This window comes from Schistosoma mansoni, chromosome W (assembly GCF_000237925.1).
Source record: "Schistosoma mansoni strain Puerto Rico chromosome W, complete genome".
Classification (NCBI taxonomy): Eukaryota; Metazoa; Platyhelminthes; class Trematoda; order Strigeidida; family Schistosomatidae; genus Schistosoma; species Schistosoma mansoni.
In genome coordinates, this window is record NC_031502.1 from 21,349,657 (window position 1) to 21,368,727 (window position 19,071).

Sequence of the window (19,071 nt, forward strand, 5' to 3'; positions counted from 1 at the left end):
ACAGGTGGCGGTTTGATATGGGTAATAAGTATTTCAACCACCCAGATTGACATTTGTTTACAAATCTTATCGTCAGTACAAACAAATAAACAAACAAAAATGTTTTACATTTTTTATATGATTATAATGAATGTTTTCGGTTCAACTTATTATTATAATAGTTGAATTCATGAGTTATTTGATGCTAGACCACCGTGGAAAACCTGAAAGTACTGAACGGCTGCTTCGATTTAGTATGGCACTCCTTAAAAGTGTGTATCCACGATCCCGCTCGCATGATTCAGACTCAAGACTTATCGGTCTCGCGCACGAAAGCCTAACCTCCAGACCATTGAACTGGCATCCAACAGTGTTAATGTGTGACTTCAATCAAACCACGACATTACGCCACCATCCATCATTGTCTTCAATGAGTTACTATCTCACAACAGACCTGGTTGAACAACGTTAGTCACTTCTCACTAGAACTACAGGAAATACCTCAGGAAGCCAGTTTGTGTTAGTGAGCACGATGATGATTAACCACTATTCTGATCATAATCATCATGTGTTCCTAGTGACTGACTTCAAATGGATTTCTTGGAGTTCTATTGAGAAACTGTGACCAGTGGAGTCCAATCCGTGTCAGGTAGAGACGGATATCTATATCAGACAAATGATGAATAGTTGCACAAGATCATGGATCAATAGAAGTTACACATTAACACTGTTGGATGCTGGTTCAGTGGTCTAGAGATTAAGTATTCTCGCACGAGACTGAAGGTCCTATGTTTAAGCTCCGCGACTGGGATCGTGGATTCGCACTACTAAAGAGTCCCATACTAAGTCGAAACGCCCGTCCAGTGCTTCCAGGTTTTCCATGGTGGTCTAGCTTTAATCAAACCATGAATTTAACTATAAAATTACTAAGATCTCCACAAAAGCCGCCTTTGATATTATTATTATCCAGAAGTTTAAATAATATTGATAAGGATTTTCAATAAGAGAGCAGATATTCAATAAGATAGATAAAAATAATCTGTGTGAATTCTTAGGCTATGTTCTGATTCCAAATGACATATACTATTCATATACTATTAAAACTAGCAATGTAGATAAACTTGGTAGACTGTCAACCATTTATGAACAACGTAGAACCTGGTGCATGTGTGAGTCGGTTCAAGTTACCACGCCACACTAGCACAACGAGATTAAATTATCAAAGCAAATCCGAGAGTAGTAGAAGTGATGAGAGCATTAGCAGTAGTAGAGAAGATTAGTCACAGGAAAACGTTAAAGAGAATTCAGCTCTTAAGTTCTTAAAGCAAACGCAGAGTGAATGCACCAGCACAATGGCGAACGATTCTAAACCATGTCACTCAAATTCTGCAGACACTGATTACGATAATCAGATGGATCCCAACCAGTTAATCTTCACCTATTAACATGGGTCAGTCCAATTTTTTAGTGACTTGATAAACTGGTGCCACATCATGATACGGCCGCTACTAGCTTTCTTCCAACTTACTACTACTTCAGACGACACCGTTCGCCCAGGTAGACGGTGGTTGGGCATGTGTTGCATATGTCCAAACTACTACAGTGGATTAAGATCCACTACCGCATCAATCGAATTACCATCCTTACCTAGTACTTTATATCTAGCCTCGGAAAGGCTCACGCATTAGTATGAAAATACACTTACGAATATCCTCTATTCTTAATGGTCATTTTCCACACCCATAGAGTAGAACAGAGTCAACTTCTGTGCAGTAAACTCGTTACTTGGTTAGCGGATGGATAGCTCTACTAAACCAAAAGTGACACAAACTGGCAAAGGTTAGTCGAGCTTTCTGAATTCGTACCGAGGCTTTCTCATACACTAGTGGGTTAGAGCTAAAGAGAATTCTAAGATAATCAAAAGTTCTATGCATTTGACTACTTTATTGAATATCAATAATTGAAACCTTGATGCAGACCAGTTCTATAGCATAGTTTTGCATCTGAAAGAAGTGAATACCATCACAAACATGTTATTATTGTTGATTAAGACGGTTAGAAGTATGCATTTTATCAGCGTCTTCACCAAACAGGGCTATGTCATCTGCATATTCTAAGTCAGCAGTTAAATATTCCAGTTGGAGATAAACTCGTAATGCAGTGAACGAGAACATAAGCTGGAGCAAGCGAATGTATTTAACTACAAAATTGAAGGATATCTTGATAAAATCTAAGAACCATATACTAAATACTTCATTTGCAAAAGATCCATCATCCTCTTTTCTTTGATCTCCTTAATCTTCTGCTACAAGACATTCTATTCCTAGCTTACGTTATATAGTACTTATGTCAACATAAAAAGCACACACCACAGTAAGAAGTCAGAAGATGAGAGAGTTATCTCAAAGATGTCTCTTATAAAGTTAATTAAAGATAAATGAATTAATAAGCTTGTTTGTCAGTCAGTTAAATTATTAAATCAGTCACTTTTTTATTTCATTTAATTCTGTAAGGGCTATGATACTACCCAGGTGACCAAACTGAAGCAGGTAGTTTACTTAGGAGGCCACACCCGGAGCCTTTGACCTAAAGGTCTGATCCACAAGATAGTGGAGCATCATGAGGAGATGCAGTCCCATGGTAGCCGGTGACCAACGATTGGTTCATACGCCATTTGTTCCCTAAGGATACTGGAACCCATGTGCACCATTGGTTTGGATTCAGGGTTTTCCAACTCCCCTAGGTAGACTTTCCGTGTTCACCAACCCGGTTAAAGCGCCGGATATTCGCTTTTCGTCTTCTCAACTTCGTAAACAACAGTAATGCTGAGAGAAGGTAGTGAGTAGGACTTCCCTGGCAGAAGGTGTATATGAGTGGCCGTGTAAGAGCATTTCGAGAGAGAGGGAAGGCCCTCCCACTCTCGGCCATACCAAGGCATTTGGGGGCATTAAATCAGTCAACAATTTAAGAGACCTCAAGACTTTCTTCCAATCCAATCATCTTATCAGATTGTATTTAAAAACATTCATCTACAAAAATAAATCATCTTCATTATCTTCTTTACTGAATCATCTTATAAATAATCGTTGATATACTATAGATATAACGAATTGACTATTATAAGCAAAGATGGATGGTGGCCAGCAGTGGGATCCAGTTTGACGCGCGTTTCGTCCTATTTGAAACTCGTGAGCTGGATGTACCTGCATCTCACAGTTGATGTTCACTCTGGGATTGGGTTCGAGTCACAAAGTGAACATCAACTCGAAAAGCAGGTTGCATCCTGCTCACGAGTCTCTAAATTGGACGAAACGCGCGTCAAACTCGATTCCACTGCCATCTATTATCCATCATTGCTTATAATGCTTATGAATTAAGGCAATATCGAGGCAATACGCACGGTATGCACATATGCCAATAAGAGACACACAGTGATCAATCGCAGTCCTAAACATCATAGGGATAATTCAATTAAATAATACCAAGTAAATTTAATTGACTATTGTTTTATCCTTATCGATAATAACAATTCTACATTGACTAGATATTATCTTATTCATAAATCATCATAGACCGCATGTTATTCAATGTATTCCCATTGTAAACCATAAGGAAAAATGGCAACTGTTCAAAATATGTAAACTATTGATTATGGATAGTGAAAAAAACCAAAGCAAAACAAAACTTTAGTCATAATATCACATATTAATTTTATTGATTTATTTTCATAGTTGAAAGCATCAATCAACTGAAGCTAGACCACCATGGAAAACCTAGAAGTACTGGACGACAGTTTCGTCCTATTGTAGGACTCCTCGCCTCGCGAGATCGTGAATGCGCACCGCCACTGAGGAGTACCATAATAGGACGAAACGGCCGTCCAGTGCTTCCAGGTTTTCCATAGTGGTCTAGCTTCAATTGACTCATGATTTTAACTATGAAAAATACTGAAATCTCCACAAAACCCCTTCTGATTTCTTTATTTGTTGTTTTTTCTGTTTTTTTCTTGCTTTTTTTTACGGAAAACAGAAAAAAATTTGCATTTTGCCAAAATTTAAAAAAAAATTCGAGAGAAATATTGAGAGGGAAAAGGAACCCAACAACGGCAACAACAAAAAACGATAAAAATATAATCTGTGGTACGTTTTTATTGATCAAAAAACAATCTTCTCTCTTTTTTTTGTTTGTTTTTGTAATTTTATTCATAAATTATAAATTTTATTCACCTCCCCTGCCCTTCCATGCCAACCAAAAAAAGAAGTGAACTACGTATGTTACTTATTTGGTTTCATGTTTAATTATGATTTATTTATCTCTTATATTATGGTAATTTGGATCTTAGCTGTTGTTTGGTGCATACGGATGGTTTTCTCCGTCTTATCATTATTCTTATGATTACTTCTCCTCCTCCTCCTCCTCTTACTACTACTACTACTACTGTAGTGAACAAAAACACAAGTGGCGACAATCGAATGTATTTAAGCACAAATTACAAACTATCTCACTAAAATCTGACAATCATACAATGAACAGTTAATGTGCAAAATAACAATCAATTGTTTCAATCTTCACTGTTCCTTCTGAAAATGTCAGTCCATCTTCTCTGGTTTCATTGTTCATGCATTTTCATACCGATTGCGCTTCATTTCAGTTCTTTTCTTATCGGTCTTCTGCCAAAATACATTCTATGTCTGACCATCACCATATACTACTTATGAGGATATAAGTAGACCACACTACTACTACTACTACTAATAATAATAATAATAATAATAATAATAATGTATCATCATTGTGGAGTTAAGTTTTTGATTGAGGTTATGAATCGATTGATGTTAGACCACCATTGAAAACCTGGGAGCATTGGATGGCAGCTTTGTCCTAGTGTGGGACTTCTCAGAATAATGCATCCACGATCCTGCCTGCAGGATTCGAATCCAGGACGAGAACGTTTAACCTCTAAACCACTGAGCTGGTATCCAACGATGTTATTGTCTAACTTCAACCAATCCACGAAATTGCGCGACCATTTTCCATTGTCTGAGGTAGATATCTGTCTCTACCTGACACGAATTAGTGTTTAACATGTATGATTTCATCAAGAAAGAATTTTACCTTTCATTCTTATTTCATGTACATAGTTTGATCTAGCATACAAAATTCTTTTTGTCACACTTTCACGATGTTACATATCGTTTTCCATGTGTTCTTCAGTATTCAACTGTAATTCGAGTATTTGGAAAGACTCATGAATTTTAAAGCTGATTAGTAACCACTATCATTTATGTTAAGTCTTTCTTAGTTCTGATCGACCGCCTTAAATAATAATATAGTATACGTGATATCGATTCACTTAGACTAGTGTCACCATTACGACTTGATCGATAGAATTTAATCAATAGTAAGAAGAACTTTACATACATGATATTGTTCAATACTCAGTGATCAATCAATTGCCAATACATTCCAATCCTAAAAGAGGTTAGTCGCTGCCCGAATAGCTCACTAGTAACGTCCCTAATTGTGAGACGGGATGACACGGGATAGAATCCGTCAGGGAAAACCAGTTCTCTCATGATTGTAAATATACTTTTCTGACGTGTCCCAAATAGAATAAAACCTAGATACAGGGTATCCTGTCGACTACTTCCAAAAACACCTTGAATTTCAAATTATCATGGATGAGGATGAACAATATGAGTAGAATTGAAAATTTGATAGAACAGAAAAAATTGAATGTATGTATGTAACGGGATTCAGCCTTTATACATTTTACACGTAGGATATATAGCATAGATTTTTAATATATCAACTCGGAAGCCTCTATTAATGAGTATGAAACAGTCCAACATTCATTGACTTTACAAACTCGGTTTCTGTCGGTTTTAACATTTCTCTAATCTTATATAGTTAAGATCATGAGTCAATTGAAGCTAGACCACCGTGGAAAACCTGGAAGCACTGCCTTAAGGCTGTTTCGTCCCATTGTGGGACTCCTCATCAGTGCGCATCCACGGTCCCGCCTCGCGGGACTGGCTCCATGAGGTAATTCCTGGAGTTCCAGTGAGAAGTCGTGGCCAGTGCAGCTAATCCATGTCAGGTAGAGACAGGTATCTACCTCAGTTCAATGGAAGTTGGTCGCGTAATTTCGTGGATTGTTTGAGGTTAGACATTAACACCGCTGAAAGCCGGCTCAGTGGTCTATCGGTTAAGTGTTCTGGCACGAGACTGGTTGGTCCTGGGTTCGAATCTCGCTGGTGCGGGATCGTGGATGCGCACTGTTGAGGAGTCCCATAATAGAACGGAACGGCCGTCCAGTGCTTCCAGGATTTCCACGGTGGTCTAGCTTCAACTGACTCATGATCTTAACTATATAAAATTACTAAAATGTCCACAAAACCCCCTTGTGATAATTTCTCTAATCTAATGTTATAAAAGACTTGAAATAGAGGGATGTAATCGTAAGGTATATGTAAAACAAGCTTCAAGTATCATAGCCAATAAGGATTCAAGTTAGCGCCTATTTATTATACGAATATCAGTACTTTGTGTAAATGTGTAATATCACCCAATCGATAAATGATTAGACTAATTGTGTGGATTACGAATTCATCTTCTTGTTATTATCATGACTACAATGACATAGAATTGAAATTTGATTGAAAAGTGTTCAAGTTTTGAGATGGTGGAGAAGATTTATAGTTCAAGTGGATGATTTTGATGGAGTTTGTACTGATGATGTTGTTCAGAATATCGATGAAAACTCCGCGACCAAACTATCCATTTCAGAGAAGAAAACTCCATCGAAATGCTCGGTTTATTAAAATTTATTCTCTTTTCCTAATATTCAAGTGTTACCAGTCGTGAAGGAGAATGGGCCAACCACTAATACTCTCCATCCAACTCTGTCTTGGGCAAGCCTTTCCAGTTGCTGTTCATCTTTTTCATATCTACTTCCAATTCTCGGAGCAGTGTGTTCTTTGGTCTTCCACTTTTTCGTTTCCTTTCAGAATTTCGAGTAAGGGCCTGCCTCATGATGCAGTTTGGTGACTTCCTCATTGTGTGTTCTATTCACTTTCAACATCTCTTCCTAATTTTGTCTTCATTTGAAAGTTGGTGTGTTCTCTCCCACAGTATATTGTTTTTGATGTTATCCGGCCAATAAACATTCAATATCTTTCGTAGACAGTTGTTTATAAATATTTGTACTATTTTGATGATGGTTGTAGTAGTTCTCCGAATTTCATCTCCGTACAGCAGAACTGTCTTGACGTTCGTAGTGAGGATTCTGACTTTGCTAGTGGTTGACAGTTGTTTTGAGTTGCATATGTTGTAGAACTGTAGGAATGATGTCCTTACTTTGCCAATCCTCACGATTACGTCTCCATCAGATCCTCCACGTCCATCGATGATGCTACCCAGATACATGAAACTTTCCACTTCTTCCATAGTTTCTCCATCAAGTGTGATTGGGTTGGTGTATTTGAGGATTATAGTTTTTTCCTTGCCTATGTTTAGACTTACTGGTACAGAGATTTCTTCAATACTAGTTATCTTCATCTGTTAAACACATAAACTAATCATTAATTAAACTTTGTTGTCCACCTATTAAAACTATTAAACGTGATGATATAGAAAGTCATGCTGAAAATGGAATAAAACCATTAATTATATGATCATTATGATAGAAGATAAGTTTTTTTTCATCAAAATACCCCCCCAAATCTTTCCCATCTTTTAAATAAACAGAATGTTTAATGAATTGAGACATATGAATCCCTTGTGTAATAGTTAGGTCATAGTAGTACCAAGAAGACCAGTAGTATATGAAGTGAATGAAACTATAATCTTGCTAAAACTGTATAGATAGATATAGATGAACTACTTCAACACTATATCTACCAACTTTTAAATCATTTAATTTAGAATTCTTAATCATCAGTGACTATAATTATTGTCTTGCCTTAGAAATACTGCTCGCATCTGCTGGGATCACAGGGTAAGTAATAATGAGGTTAGACACAGGGTATTAGGGAATGATGGTAAATCAGTTGATGAGGTCATGAATCTTCATCAACGGAGATGGTTGGGCCACATGTTACGTATGCCTGAACACCGATTACCACGCCGCACAATGCTAACTAGTGTAGGGGATGGTTGGAAGAGAGTTAGAGGCGGTCAAACCAAAACATGGCATCAGTGCTTGAAGTCACTAACTTCTAGTCTTACCCATGTTGGTAGATGCAGACTACTTGGTTGGGGTCCACCTGACTATCGTAACCAATGGTTGGAGATTCTAGATGATATGGCTCAGAATCAATCACAATGGCGTAGGTGTATATACTCTTTATCTTCCCTTAAGCCGTGAGTTTAAAGTTGCATTATATCCTTCTTCCTATACTATATCCTTATATACAACCTTTCTTTTATATATTACTACCATTGAAGTAACTACTTCTATGAATCCGGTGTTCATCTTGTTGTGGTGATGAAGTATGGCAACTTGGACCGATTCATAAATGTGCCTGATCCTACGTTGTAGTTGACTGACTGACTGATAATTATTGTCTGGATCTCAATCATCGGATCTCTTCTACTTCTTCTCCATAACATTGATTCGATCAATCATCGGTTTCCACCAATGATGATCTTTTTTTTTATTCTTTTCATTAAAACACCAAAAAAGAAAGTTTTCCCAACTTTTAAATAATTAAAATGTTTTAATTAATTGAGATAAATGAATCCCTTGTGTAGTAGTTGTAATCAGTAGTAGTTAACAAGAATTAATTCTATATATACTAATTTTCTCTAATGGTCATATTGCGGTGTATACTACTGATGTCGATAGATATAAGTAGTATGTATCATCAATCGAAAGTGAAATACCTGAAGATAGAAGGTTAAGTGCATTGAAGAAAAGAGAACGAGAACAGAGAATGATTCATGTGGAATTGAAGGAACAATGAAGTCTGAGAAGATTGATTGGCACTTTTTGATGTAGGTTTGTTCTCTGAGCTGGATGGTTTGGTCGTGGAACTTTCATCGTCCTTATGAACGACGTCATCAGCACAAACTTCGGGTAGAAGTGAAGTGTTGGCACTTTGCGAATGATACGTTTACTGTATGATTCTCAGATTTCACCGAGATCCTGTAATTTTGTATACAAATACAATCGGCTATTCCCTCTTGTGTTCTCGTTTCCTACAATATGAGTAACCTTTTGTGTGTGAATATGTGAAGATGCAGAAGTGTCACATTTAAACTTCTAGGTCCCATGATTACTTCATTTTGTTAAATTTATTTGGGAAAACTAGAGGGTTTATAGAGAAGCTATTTTTAATGACGGTAGTAGTCTACAGGGAGCTTTGTCTGGTCTAAGTTACATGTAAATTGGTAATCATCTACACAATGTGCCTGTACACTTTAGTCAGCTGATACGACCGATTTGATTTGAATTTCCATTCATATCTGTTTCAGAGTCATTGATGTTACTATGGAATAGTCCCCTTCTAGGCTGGAGTATCTACACACTAGCTGATCACTTACTACTTAGTATACATAATAACAGCTGTCTAGTCCTGAGTCCTGATCGAATCTAATCAATAGAGTTAGGATTTACTCTCTTATGTAACTAATTTCAAGCATTTCTTTGATTGATCAGAGGAGGTTTTGTGGAGAATTTAGTATTTTCACAGTTGAAATCATGAGTCAATTGAAGCTAGACCACCATCGAAAACCTGGAAGCACTGGACGGCCGTTTCGTCCTATCACGGGACTCCTCAGCAGTGCGCATCCACGATCCCGCACCAGCGAGATTCGAACCCAGGACCTACTAGTCTCGAGCCGAAGCCCTTAACCGATAGACCACTGAGCCGGCATCCAACGGTGTTAATGTCTAACTTCAACCAATCCACGATTTTGAGCGACCGTTCACCAATTGCCTTCAGTGACTGACTTCAAGATACATGTCCTGGAGTTCTAGTGGGAAGCAATGACCAGTGGAGTTCAACCACGTCTGTGTGAGATAACAACTCACTGAAGGCAATTGGTGAATGGTCGCTCATAACTCTTGGATCAGTTGAAGTTAGACATTAACACCGTTGGATGCCGGCTGGCTCAGTGATCTATCGGTTAAGTGCTCTGGCGCGAGATTGGTAGGTCCTGGGTTCGAATCTCGCTGGTGCGGGATCGTGGATGCGCACTGCTGAGGAGTCCCACAATAGGACGAAACGGCCGTCCAGTGCTTTCAGGTTTTCCATGGTGGTCTAGCTTCAATTGGCCCACTTCTCTTATTGTTCAGCATTGAGCTGCTATTGCCAAGAAACCCCGTTTGACCTAGATTTCTTATATCCTATCACTTGTCTACAAACTTTATAAAACTAATCCTTTCTATTAGGTTAACAATCAAAAAACAAACAAAACACAACAGTTAAACAATAAAACAGGTGATCATTTGACAAAACAAAAGTCATTAGTCCATAAAAGAGATTGAAGATATTTCGGGAAGAAGAGAGAGAAGTGTACAAAATGTTACTAGAGGAGGTAAAATCCGACTCACACGTCCTCGTCGTACCTCCTGGATCATAGCAACCATCCCATGCACTAACGTGAGCGGTAATAAGGGTGGTGGAGATCGGCCTTATCAGCCACTTTACTAATGCCCGAGAATGATTACAAATGCTACAAAGAGTCATTGCATAACTACTGAGGGTTCAAAAGAGTGGTGAAAAAAATGAGTCTTCCCAAACAAAAACAAAAATGACAAAAAAGGGTTGTGAGTATTATTTAATGGTTCTGCGTAAGCAGTGCAGAAACAGCTATCCTGCCCCGATAGTTGGGCCGTGCTTCGATGTAGCACTCTTCTCCAGAATGGCCTACTAGGCTTCGTCATTCTATATGACTGGAAGGGACACTAGAGGACACAAGCATTCGTTGTATATGTGATTACCATGGAAAATGATTTTAATTGACTATCTTATTAAGTTTTTTTTTACAGATTTTCTCTTTTTTTTGTTTTTCAAAAGAACGTTTCAATGAAAGTAAACTTAAGTCAATACAATGAATCCGTATCCATCCATAAGGGAAAAAAGGGGGGGGAAGACTAAAATTCATTGTTTTAATGATTTCACCAGATTAGAAATGTATGGAAAAGTAATTAGAGTGAACAGCAACAACAACAACAAAAATAATTGAAATCAAATTAGTAGTAGTTGCTAAGTATATATCATTATGTATAATAATTAGAATTACTCATGTTGGAAATATATATGTACTACATATACTACTTGTGAGTAGTAAATTCATTTTCACTATTAGATGAAGTTACTATGAAGATGAATAGATAAGAACACAATTGTACATAAGAATATGAAACGTTATCAAGTAATGCAACTGGAAGTAATATAGCAAGATAGTAGTTACATGGAGATACAATGAACTGAAGTATCGAATGTAAACAGTTACTAGTGTGGTGTAGGTTACTTATGTCCACATAAGTAATATATGGTGATAGTCAGGCATAGAATGTATTTCACTAGAAGATTGATAAGGAAAGAACCGGAATGGAACGCAATTGGTATGAAAATGTATGAACAATGAAATCAGAGAAGATGGACTGATATTTACAGAGGGAACAGTCAAGTTTGAGATAATCGATTGATAGTTTGCAAATTAACTATTTACTGTATGGTTGTCAGATTTTAGTAAGATAGTCTGTAATTTTGCGCTCAAATACAATCAATTTTCCCCACCCGTAATCTTGCTTACTACACTAGTACCTATGATTTAGCTTTGTGAGATTAAGTTTACTTTGAAGGTGAGATTTGTTACAGACTGATATCAACTAGGGTACCAGGAGATCACTTAAGGGTTGTACAGCTATATCCGCATAGGGGAATGAACTCAGGACGTTCAGGTTTCAGAAACAAAACTGTAGTCCTTATCGGTATTTGGTTGTTTCATTATAACATGAATTAATTAAAGTTAGAAACGTGTACCACTCAATCTCGACCCAGTGATTAGAAGCTAGTCATAAAACCAGAAGGTTTAGGAATAGGTCTTCAGTGGGGTTGAGAAAATACGTCATTGAGAAACTGCATATTTAGGGCGAAACGGTTGAACAGTGATACTAGGTTTTCAATCAAATCCTAAATGAAGTTAATCCTGAGCAAATACTGAACTCAAATCGTAGCTATCACTGAAACTTCTACAAAAACTAGAAGTGAACAAGAAGAGATGTATGATTCAGAGTTATACTCTCGCAACTATTGAAGACCTGGAAGCACTGGACGGTTGTTTTATCTCAGTATGGGACTCCTCAGCATATCTATATCCATAAACTTGTCTCCTGTTGCAATATCTCGCAATACAAAAGTTTATTCAAATGGAAGGCTGTGATGTGATGAATCGAAAAACAACTAATCTCACGAAAGGATTTGTTATGGTTGTTCATTTCTAAATAAGGATATACATATAAATACTAGTAAGGTACAATTGTCGTGTGTGCTACTGATATCAATAGATATAAGTAGTACATATCACTAATCGAAAGTGAACTGCCTGATGACAGAAGGTTAAGAAGATTGTAAGAGAATAGAACGAGAACAGAGAATGAATAATGTGGAAGAGAAGGAACAATGAAGTCTGAGACAATGGATTGATATTTTGTAAATGAAATATTTACTGTATGGTCCTCAGATTTTACTAAGAGATTCTGTCATTTGATATTCTAATACATTCGATTGTTACAATAGATTGATCACTGGGTGGTGATCAAAGTCATGCGTGTCAAGTCCTTAGTGCTGATCGAATGCTAACGATCAAGTTACAATGTGGCCACTAGTCTAGGTGGCTCGACACTGCATTCGTTATGTTGAGATAAGATGGTGGTTGAAGGTGGTCAACAGGAAACCGTGTTTATACAGGAAACCCTAGTCGCGGCCCTAATAGCTCAGTGGTAGCGTCTCTAGCTGTGAAGCTGAGTGACACGAGATCGAATCCATCAGGGAGCGCCAGCTCCCTCAAGATTACAGGTACACCTTGCTGATGAGTGCCAAGTAGCACGAAACCCGGGTCCAGGGTTTCCTGTATAAACAGGGTTTCCTATTGACCACCTCCAACCATCATCTTATCTCAACATTCGATTGTCCCCACTTAAATGATCAAAATAAAATGTAATTAGACTTACAGTATGTGCAATATAAGTATCCAAATATTGTTCATTATAGGAATAAGAACATTTATATATTGGTCCATTTTCAGTGCCAACAATGTAACTTTAATATGAGAAGAAGAAAAATTGAATAAGCTAAAGTTTGATAAAGTCTCTTTGTCTATAGAACATTTCTACATTAATCAATCAATCTGAACAGTTTGCTTATTTATTGAAAAGGTTCAGGCGTTCTAAGCACCCATCGTAAAGCTTGTTGTTAGACCTTTAACTTCGTTCCCACACAGTCGAACGTGTTATTATCCTTAATAAGACATAAATCAGCTGTTTGGACACAGTTTCCTAGTCACGGTTTCACATAGGTGACACATAAACTCAGAGGTATCTTTTCAAAGCCTTTAAATTCTCAGACAAGTGACCATAACGATCAAAAACCTTTGAAGGTCTCCGTGTTGCAGTGGGCGAGACTATAATTTGTCGACGACCCTTGGACGAATCTTGAGTGACTTTGAGAAATATTAGCCAATCAGTAAACAGTCAGTATAGAGTAAACATTTATAATACAAAACCAAATAACTGAGGTGGATACACTTCTTTCATATAGTCCAAAAACTTATCAAGGTTAGAAAAAGGTTCATAGGTTCCAAAATCGTAATGCATAAGGTAGAGGAACTCATCCATATGGCTCCATAATAGTTGGTCTCTGGAGCCATGATAAGGTCACAAAAATCTTCTCATCCTCGACCACATAGCTTCATTATTGTTTGTGTGTACTCCGGTTGTATAAGTTTATCATTTTTATTATAGATATATCCCTACAATATTCATACCACTGAACAGCTGAAGCTTCAGTAACATCTGCGATTATTGCAGCCAATATTGTTGTTGCTTTTATTATACAGTTAGCGGCCTTAGTCTCAATCTGGATCGAACGATAAAGGTTCCTATCCTAGCAAACGTCATCCTTCAACATATATTACATCGAAGGACAACATCACGGTAGTCTGCACATGGTCTACAAGTCATTTAATTACCGCAATTACAAATACAGGAACTTCTTTGTAGTCCAATTTATTTTAGCCGCTTAATTGTCACGTTTTCTTTAAAATCCTTTGTGAACCGATTGTACATATGCATCAGGTACTGAAATCGGCGCCGTGACCTTGAAATCCCTCAAACGCTTCTGATTGGCTCTTCCATAAATTATAGTCTCGCCCAAATGGCCACTAACTTGTGCAATGTCGTAAAGTTTCCAATTCATTTTTGTATTGATTGTTTAAATCCTTCGATCAATGTTTGGGACTGTAATTGATCAGTATGTTATTGTTCTATGTACATGGTGTTCGAATGACCTCAATATTACGTTAAAACACAACCATTCTAAGTAGAGATAGATGGTGGTTAACAGTGGAGTCGAGGATGCTTATTTCATTCTATTTGGAACTGATCAGCTGGATGTATCTACATTCCATAGTTGATGTTCACTCAGGGACTTGAACCCATCACCGTTCTCTTGAAAACGCCATCACGTTATACACGTAGCTACTGAGTTCTAATAGTCACCGGCTTGGTTGTTTGATATATAAATTGTTTGTTGATATATTTCAATAAGGATGAAACTTAGGTTAGTAACGTGATACGTTCTATATTTTGGAAGTTGAATAAAAAAATCACATAAGTCCTGCTCTCTCTCTCCTTCATAAGTAACTCAATATTCACATACACTATTAAACTTACATACTTAAATCACGTTTATTAAAAGCCATACTCGTTGCAAAAGCAGTTCGTGATATTAAAGCTTCACTTCTTTGAGATGTATTCATCGGTGTTAGAACACTGGAATATGTTTGTTTAAGTATCATCAGATCTAATAAAAAAAGAAAAGATCTATACAAATACCGTAAAAAAAAACTGTTTCCTTTTCTAAGATGGGATCTAGTAACAATGATCTGATTGGTTGGAATGGTAAATATTCTATTCGCATATTGTATTAGTTGATACAAAGATTTATGTTTTGAACTGTCATTCACAGTACTTGTATTTTATCAGTAGTTAGAATAACAAAACTAAAAAATTGCCGTTTATAAATAGATTGAAGTCAATGAATCTATGATGCACCTCTGTAACTGGCAAGTCGTGTACTCACTGGTGAATAGCTTTAATATCAATTTCTGAAGTCAAGATTTAAAGTCATGACTTATGGTATTCAAACATGTATGAAGTTAGATGTCCTGATAGTGATATTAGTTAATCGTTGCTTCAAATCGCGAGTTGAATGAAGTTGAAAATAAGATGCATTTGATGCAGGATTATTAGCCTAAGGATATAAAGTCCCCAGCATGATCTTGAGGGATTGGTTTCGAACCTAGATTTGATCGTGCGTTCCCAGAAGAGAATGAAAAAAACCGCTCAGATCTTCTTGTTTCTCTGTGGTTCCTACAGCTGAAGTCATATAATGGTGAAAATTACCTCAAATATATGTCTAGAATTTATACATCTTCATGATTGACCGAACAATATATAGATACTTATCTGATTCTACCTCGACATTGTACGCGCTCAACTATGCAGGTGATTACGGATAAGGACTTCATATATCGTAGGAAGCTTAGTTAATTTAAACTACTGCGTTTGTATCCATCACTTCACACTCTTAACATTAGTTTATTCACGATTACGATCCAACCACTAGGTAAGGTTACGGAAGAGTACTGTTACAGCGACTTTAACCTGGGGTGAAATAAGAGTATATCTATATTATAAATCAATCAACAAAAGAATACACTATACCTGCACTTTCAAAACCTTTACGAATAAACCATTGAGTTACTCGACCATCATTAGATACAGATACTAAAACTTCCTGTAAATTTTCCGCTAAACTTGATTCTTTAAAAATCCATTGTAATTTACGTACAGGTCCTAAATGTCTTCCTGTAGCATGCCTATACGAAAAAAGATAAAATAATTTGGAATAAAACTATGATTTATGATATAATGCATAACTACTTCATACTAATGAATGAAGCTAAGTACAATGGAAGATGGTCGCTCAGTCTCGTGGAGTGGTTGATGTTAGACATTGCCACTGTCGGATGACGGATTTGTGGTCTAAAGTTAAGCGTTCTCGCACGAGACCGAAAGTCCTGCGTTCGAGTCTCGCGTGCAGGATCGTGGGTGCGCACTCCTAAGGAGTCCCATTCTTGGACGAGACGGCTGTTCAGTGATTCCAGGTTTTCAATGGTGGTCTACCATTGATCGATTAATGATCTCAATCAAGAATGGAGCTTATTAGTCAAGGGAAACAAATATTGACGTAAACAATGTAAATGTTTGTACGATTTTAAAAACACCTTAAACTTAAAAACCTATAAATAGCTGAAAAGGTTGACTTATACATAAAGACCGTATCATTTCAGTTTGTACGTGTTTATAATCTTAGATGACTTTAGATTTCTGGAGTCACTGAAATTGGTGCTAAAATTAGCAACACATAGAGTATCAGTAGTATCAGTACGTAAGGGTTTCAAGCTTAAAAGAACTTATGTACTCTGTATTAATTAAACAAATTCCTGATTGAAATAGCATATGACATTGAGAACTGCAGAAAAAATTAGCAGCCACAAAGGGAAAAGCAAGACTCTCCGATACAATACAGCATGCACCAACTGAAGAAGCTTTGGAGGATGTGAAAACCTTTACATATCTGGGCAGCATCATCGATGAACACGGTGGATTTGATGCAGATGTGAGGGTGCGAATCAGCAAGCAAGAACAGCATATTTAAAACTGAAGAACATCTGGAACTCAAAACAATTGTCAACCAACATCAAGATCAGAATTTTCAATACAAATGTCGGTGGTCTATGCTCCATTGGGAGTAACAGGCGTAACTAAGTAAGTAAGTAATGATAACACAGTGAAATTTATCCCATTGTTTTATTGGTTTTTAAAGTGTTCGGTCTCCAAAGAAAATGTCTCACGAATGTTCTACAGGTTTCGAGAATCTTCGGGGACTGAGAACGTTGTCATAAATAAATGCGATGACGAAGATTGTTCAAGAAGCGGGAGGTGATAAGTAAGTATAATCCACACAAATTATGTGGTGTTTCAAAGCCAAGGAGGTTAAAAGCTGTCGTAAAAAACCGAACGACTTCATTTACTTCATTTACAAAATCTCGATCAATTGTCTAAAACTTGACTATTCCTTCGTTTCCAAACCAGTCACTCTTTGTCTTCGTCCACTTCTCTTCAATCGTCTTAACATCCTGCCTCCAGACATTTCACTTTCGGTTGATGATACATACTACTTATATCTATCAACATCAGTAGCACACACCATAATTCCATCCTTAATTATGACTTTTATAATATTAATCATTCATTCAGTCATAGTCTTTTTTACTCTTTACAGTATCGTGATTAAACATAAAGAACTTTACATTGACAATAGAATATAACTTTGATAAGAACGAACAAATACTCACGTCGTATCAATTACCGGGAGAGGATCATTTTTCCTTACATCATAAACAAAAACCACACCATTAAACATTCCAACCTATATGGTTTAAAAAAGAATGAATAAGCTTAAAATCAGGTGGAAATTTGATTACTAGACAGATTAAATGGTATCTTTTCACAATATGGCACATTACGTTAAAATGCCCTGGTAAGACCGAGGGTAATTACAGTCAGCTCTCCCTCTCGAAATGCTCTCACATGACCACGCGTATACAGCAATTATCAGGGTAGTCCTACTCACTACATTCTTGCGGAAAACCACCTGCCTCGGTTTGGGCACCCGGGTAGTATCACAACCCACACATAAATCAATATGGGGGGTTTGTAGAGATTATAGAAATTTCAATGTTGAATTCATGAGTCAGTCTAATCTAGACTACCATTGAAAGCCTGGAAGCATTGAAAAGTCGTTTGATCCTAGTATGGAACTCCTCAACAAGGCGCATTGACGATTCCGCCCGCGGGATTCGAACCCAGAACCTTCGATCTCACCTGGGAATGCCATTACTATTGGAGTCTAATTTATGTTGGGTAGAGACAGGTATCTACCTCAGACAATAGATGAATGGTTGTGCAACCATTTATGAATCGATGGAATTTGGGCGGCAACATGAGTGTATGTCGGCTCAATGTTCTAGAAGTTAGGCAAGATCTATGGTCCTGGGTTCGAACCCCGGATGTGGGATTCGTTTGTGCGCACTGACGAGTTCAATACTAGAACATAACGGCTGTCCAGTGCTTCTAGGTTTTCAATGGTGATCTAACACCAATCAATTCATGATCTTAATCAAAGAAAACATAGTCCAAACTTCACTATTTTAAAACCTCACACTAATTATTATGCAAGTCAAGTAGATGAAAAGGAATAGATGTTAAGCTGATGAAATTTCAATGCTTCGAAAGCTTTATTACCGTTTCAATATTCGCTTTTATCATAATATACACCTTTTTTAATGAAGATTCTTTTGTTTGGACTAGCATAAACAACTGACACCCAATAAAAGATACATCTGTATAGAGAACTAAATATTCTGTTAATGAAAGTCAACTTGAATATTACTATTATGATGTGTGCTACTGATGTCGATAGATATAAGTAGTGTGTAACATCAGTCGAAAGTGAAATACCTGGAGATAGAAGGTAAAGAAGATTAAAAGAGAAGAGAACGAAAACAGACAATGATTGATGTGGAAATGAAAGAAGAATGAAGTTTGAGACTATTGATGAATATTTTGTAAATGAACTATTTACTGTTTTGTATTCATGTGCATTCGCCTGCCCCCATTTCTGTTCTTATTCACTACACTATGACATTCATTTGACTCTCAATTTCATTACTATTCAAGCATGTTAACTAAGAAAAGTATGGTGATAATTTCTTCTTCTTCTTCTTCTTCTT

The 19,071-nt window shown here is 37.0% G+C and overlaps 1 protein-coding gene across 1 annotated transcript in view; it reads right to left on the bottom strand.

Annotated features, from left to right (window-relative positions):
* Nucleotides 1-7,555: 7,555 nt before the first annotated feature.
* Smp_130710 (putative axonemal dynein intermediate chain inner arm i1) overlaps nt 7,556-19,071 on the bottom strand; it is a gene marked incomplete at both ends in the record, with an annotated part of 32,488 nt that continues 20,972 nt past the window's right edge. The window contains 4 exons of the mRNA XM_018788950.1: nt 7,556-7,584; nt 14,889-15,014; nt 15,938-16,092; nt 17,635-17,708. Of these exons, the coding sequence (XP_018654442.1) occupies nt 7,556-7,584; nt 14,889-15,014; nt 15,938-16,092; nt 17,635-17,708 (384 nt within the window). The remainder of the gene's footprint in view (nt 7,585-14,888; nt 15,015-15,937; nt 16,093-17,634; nt 17,709-19,071) is intronic.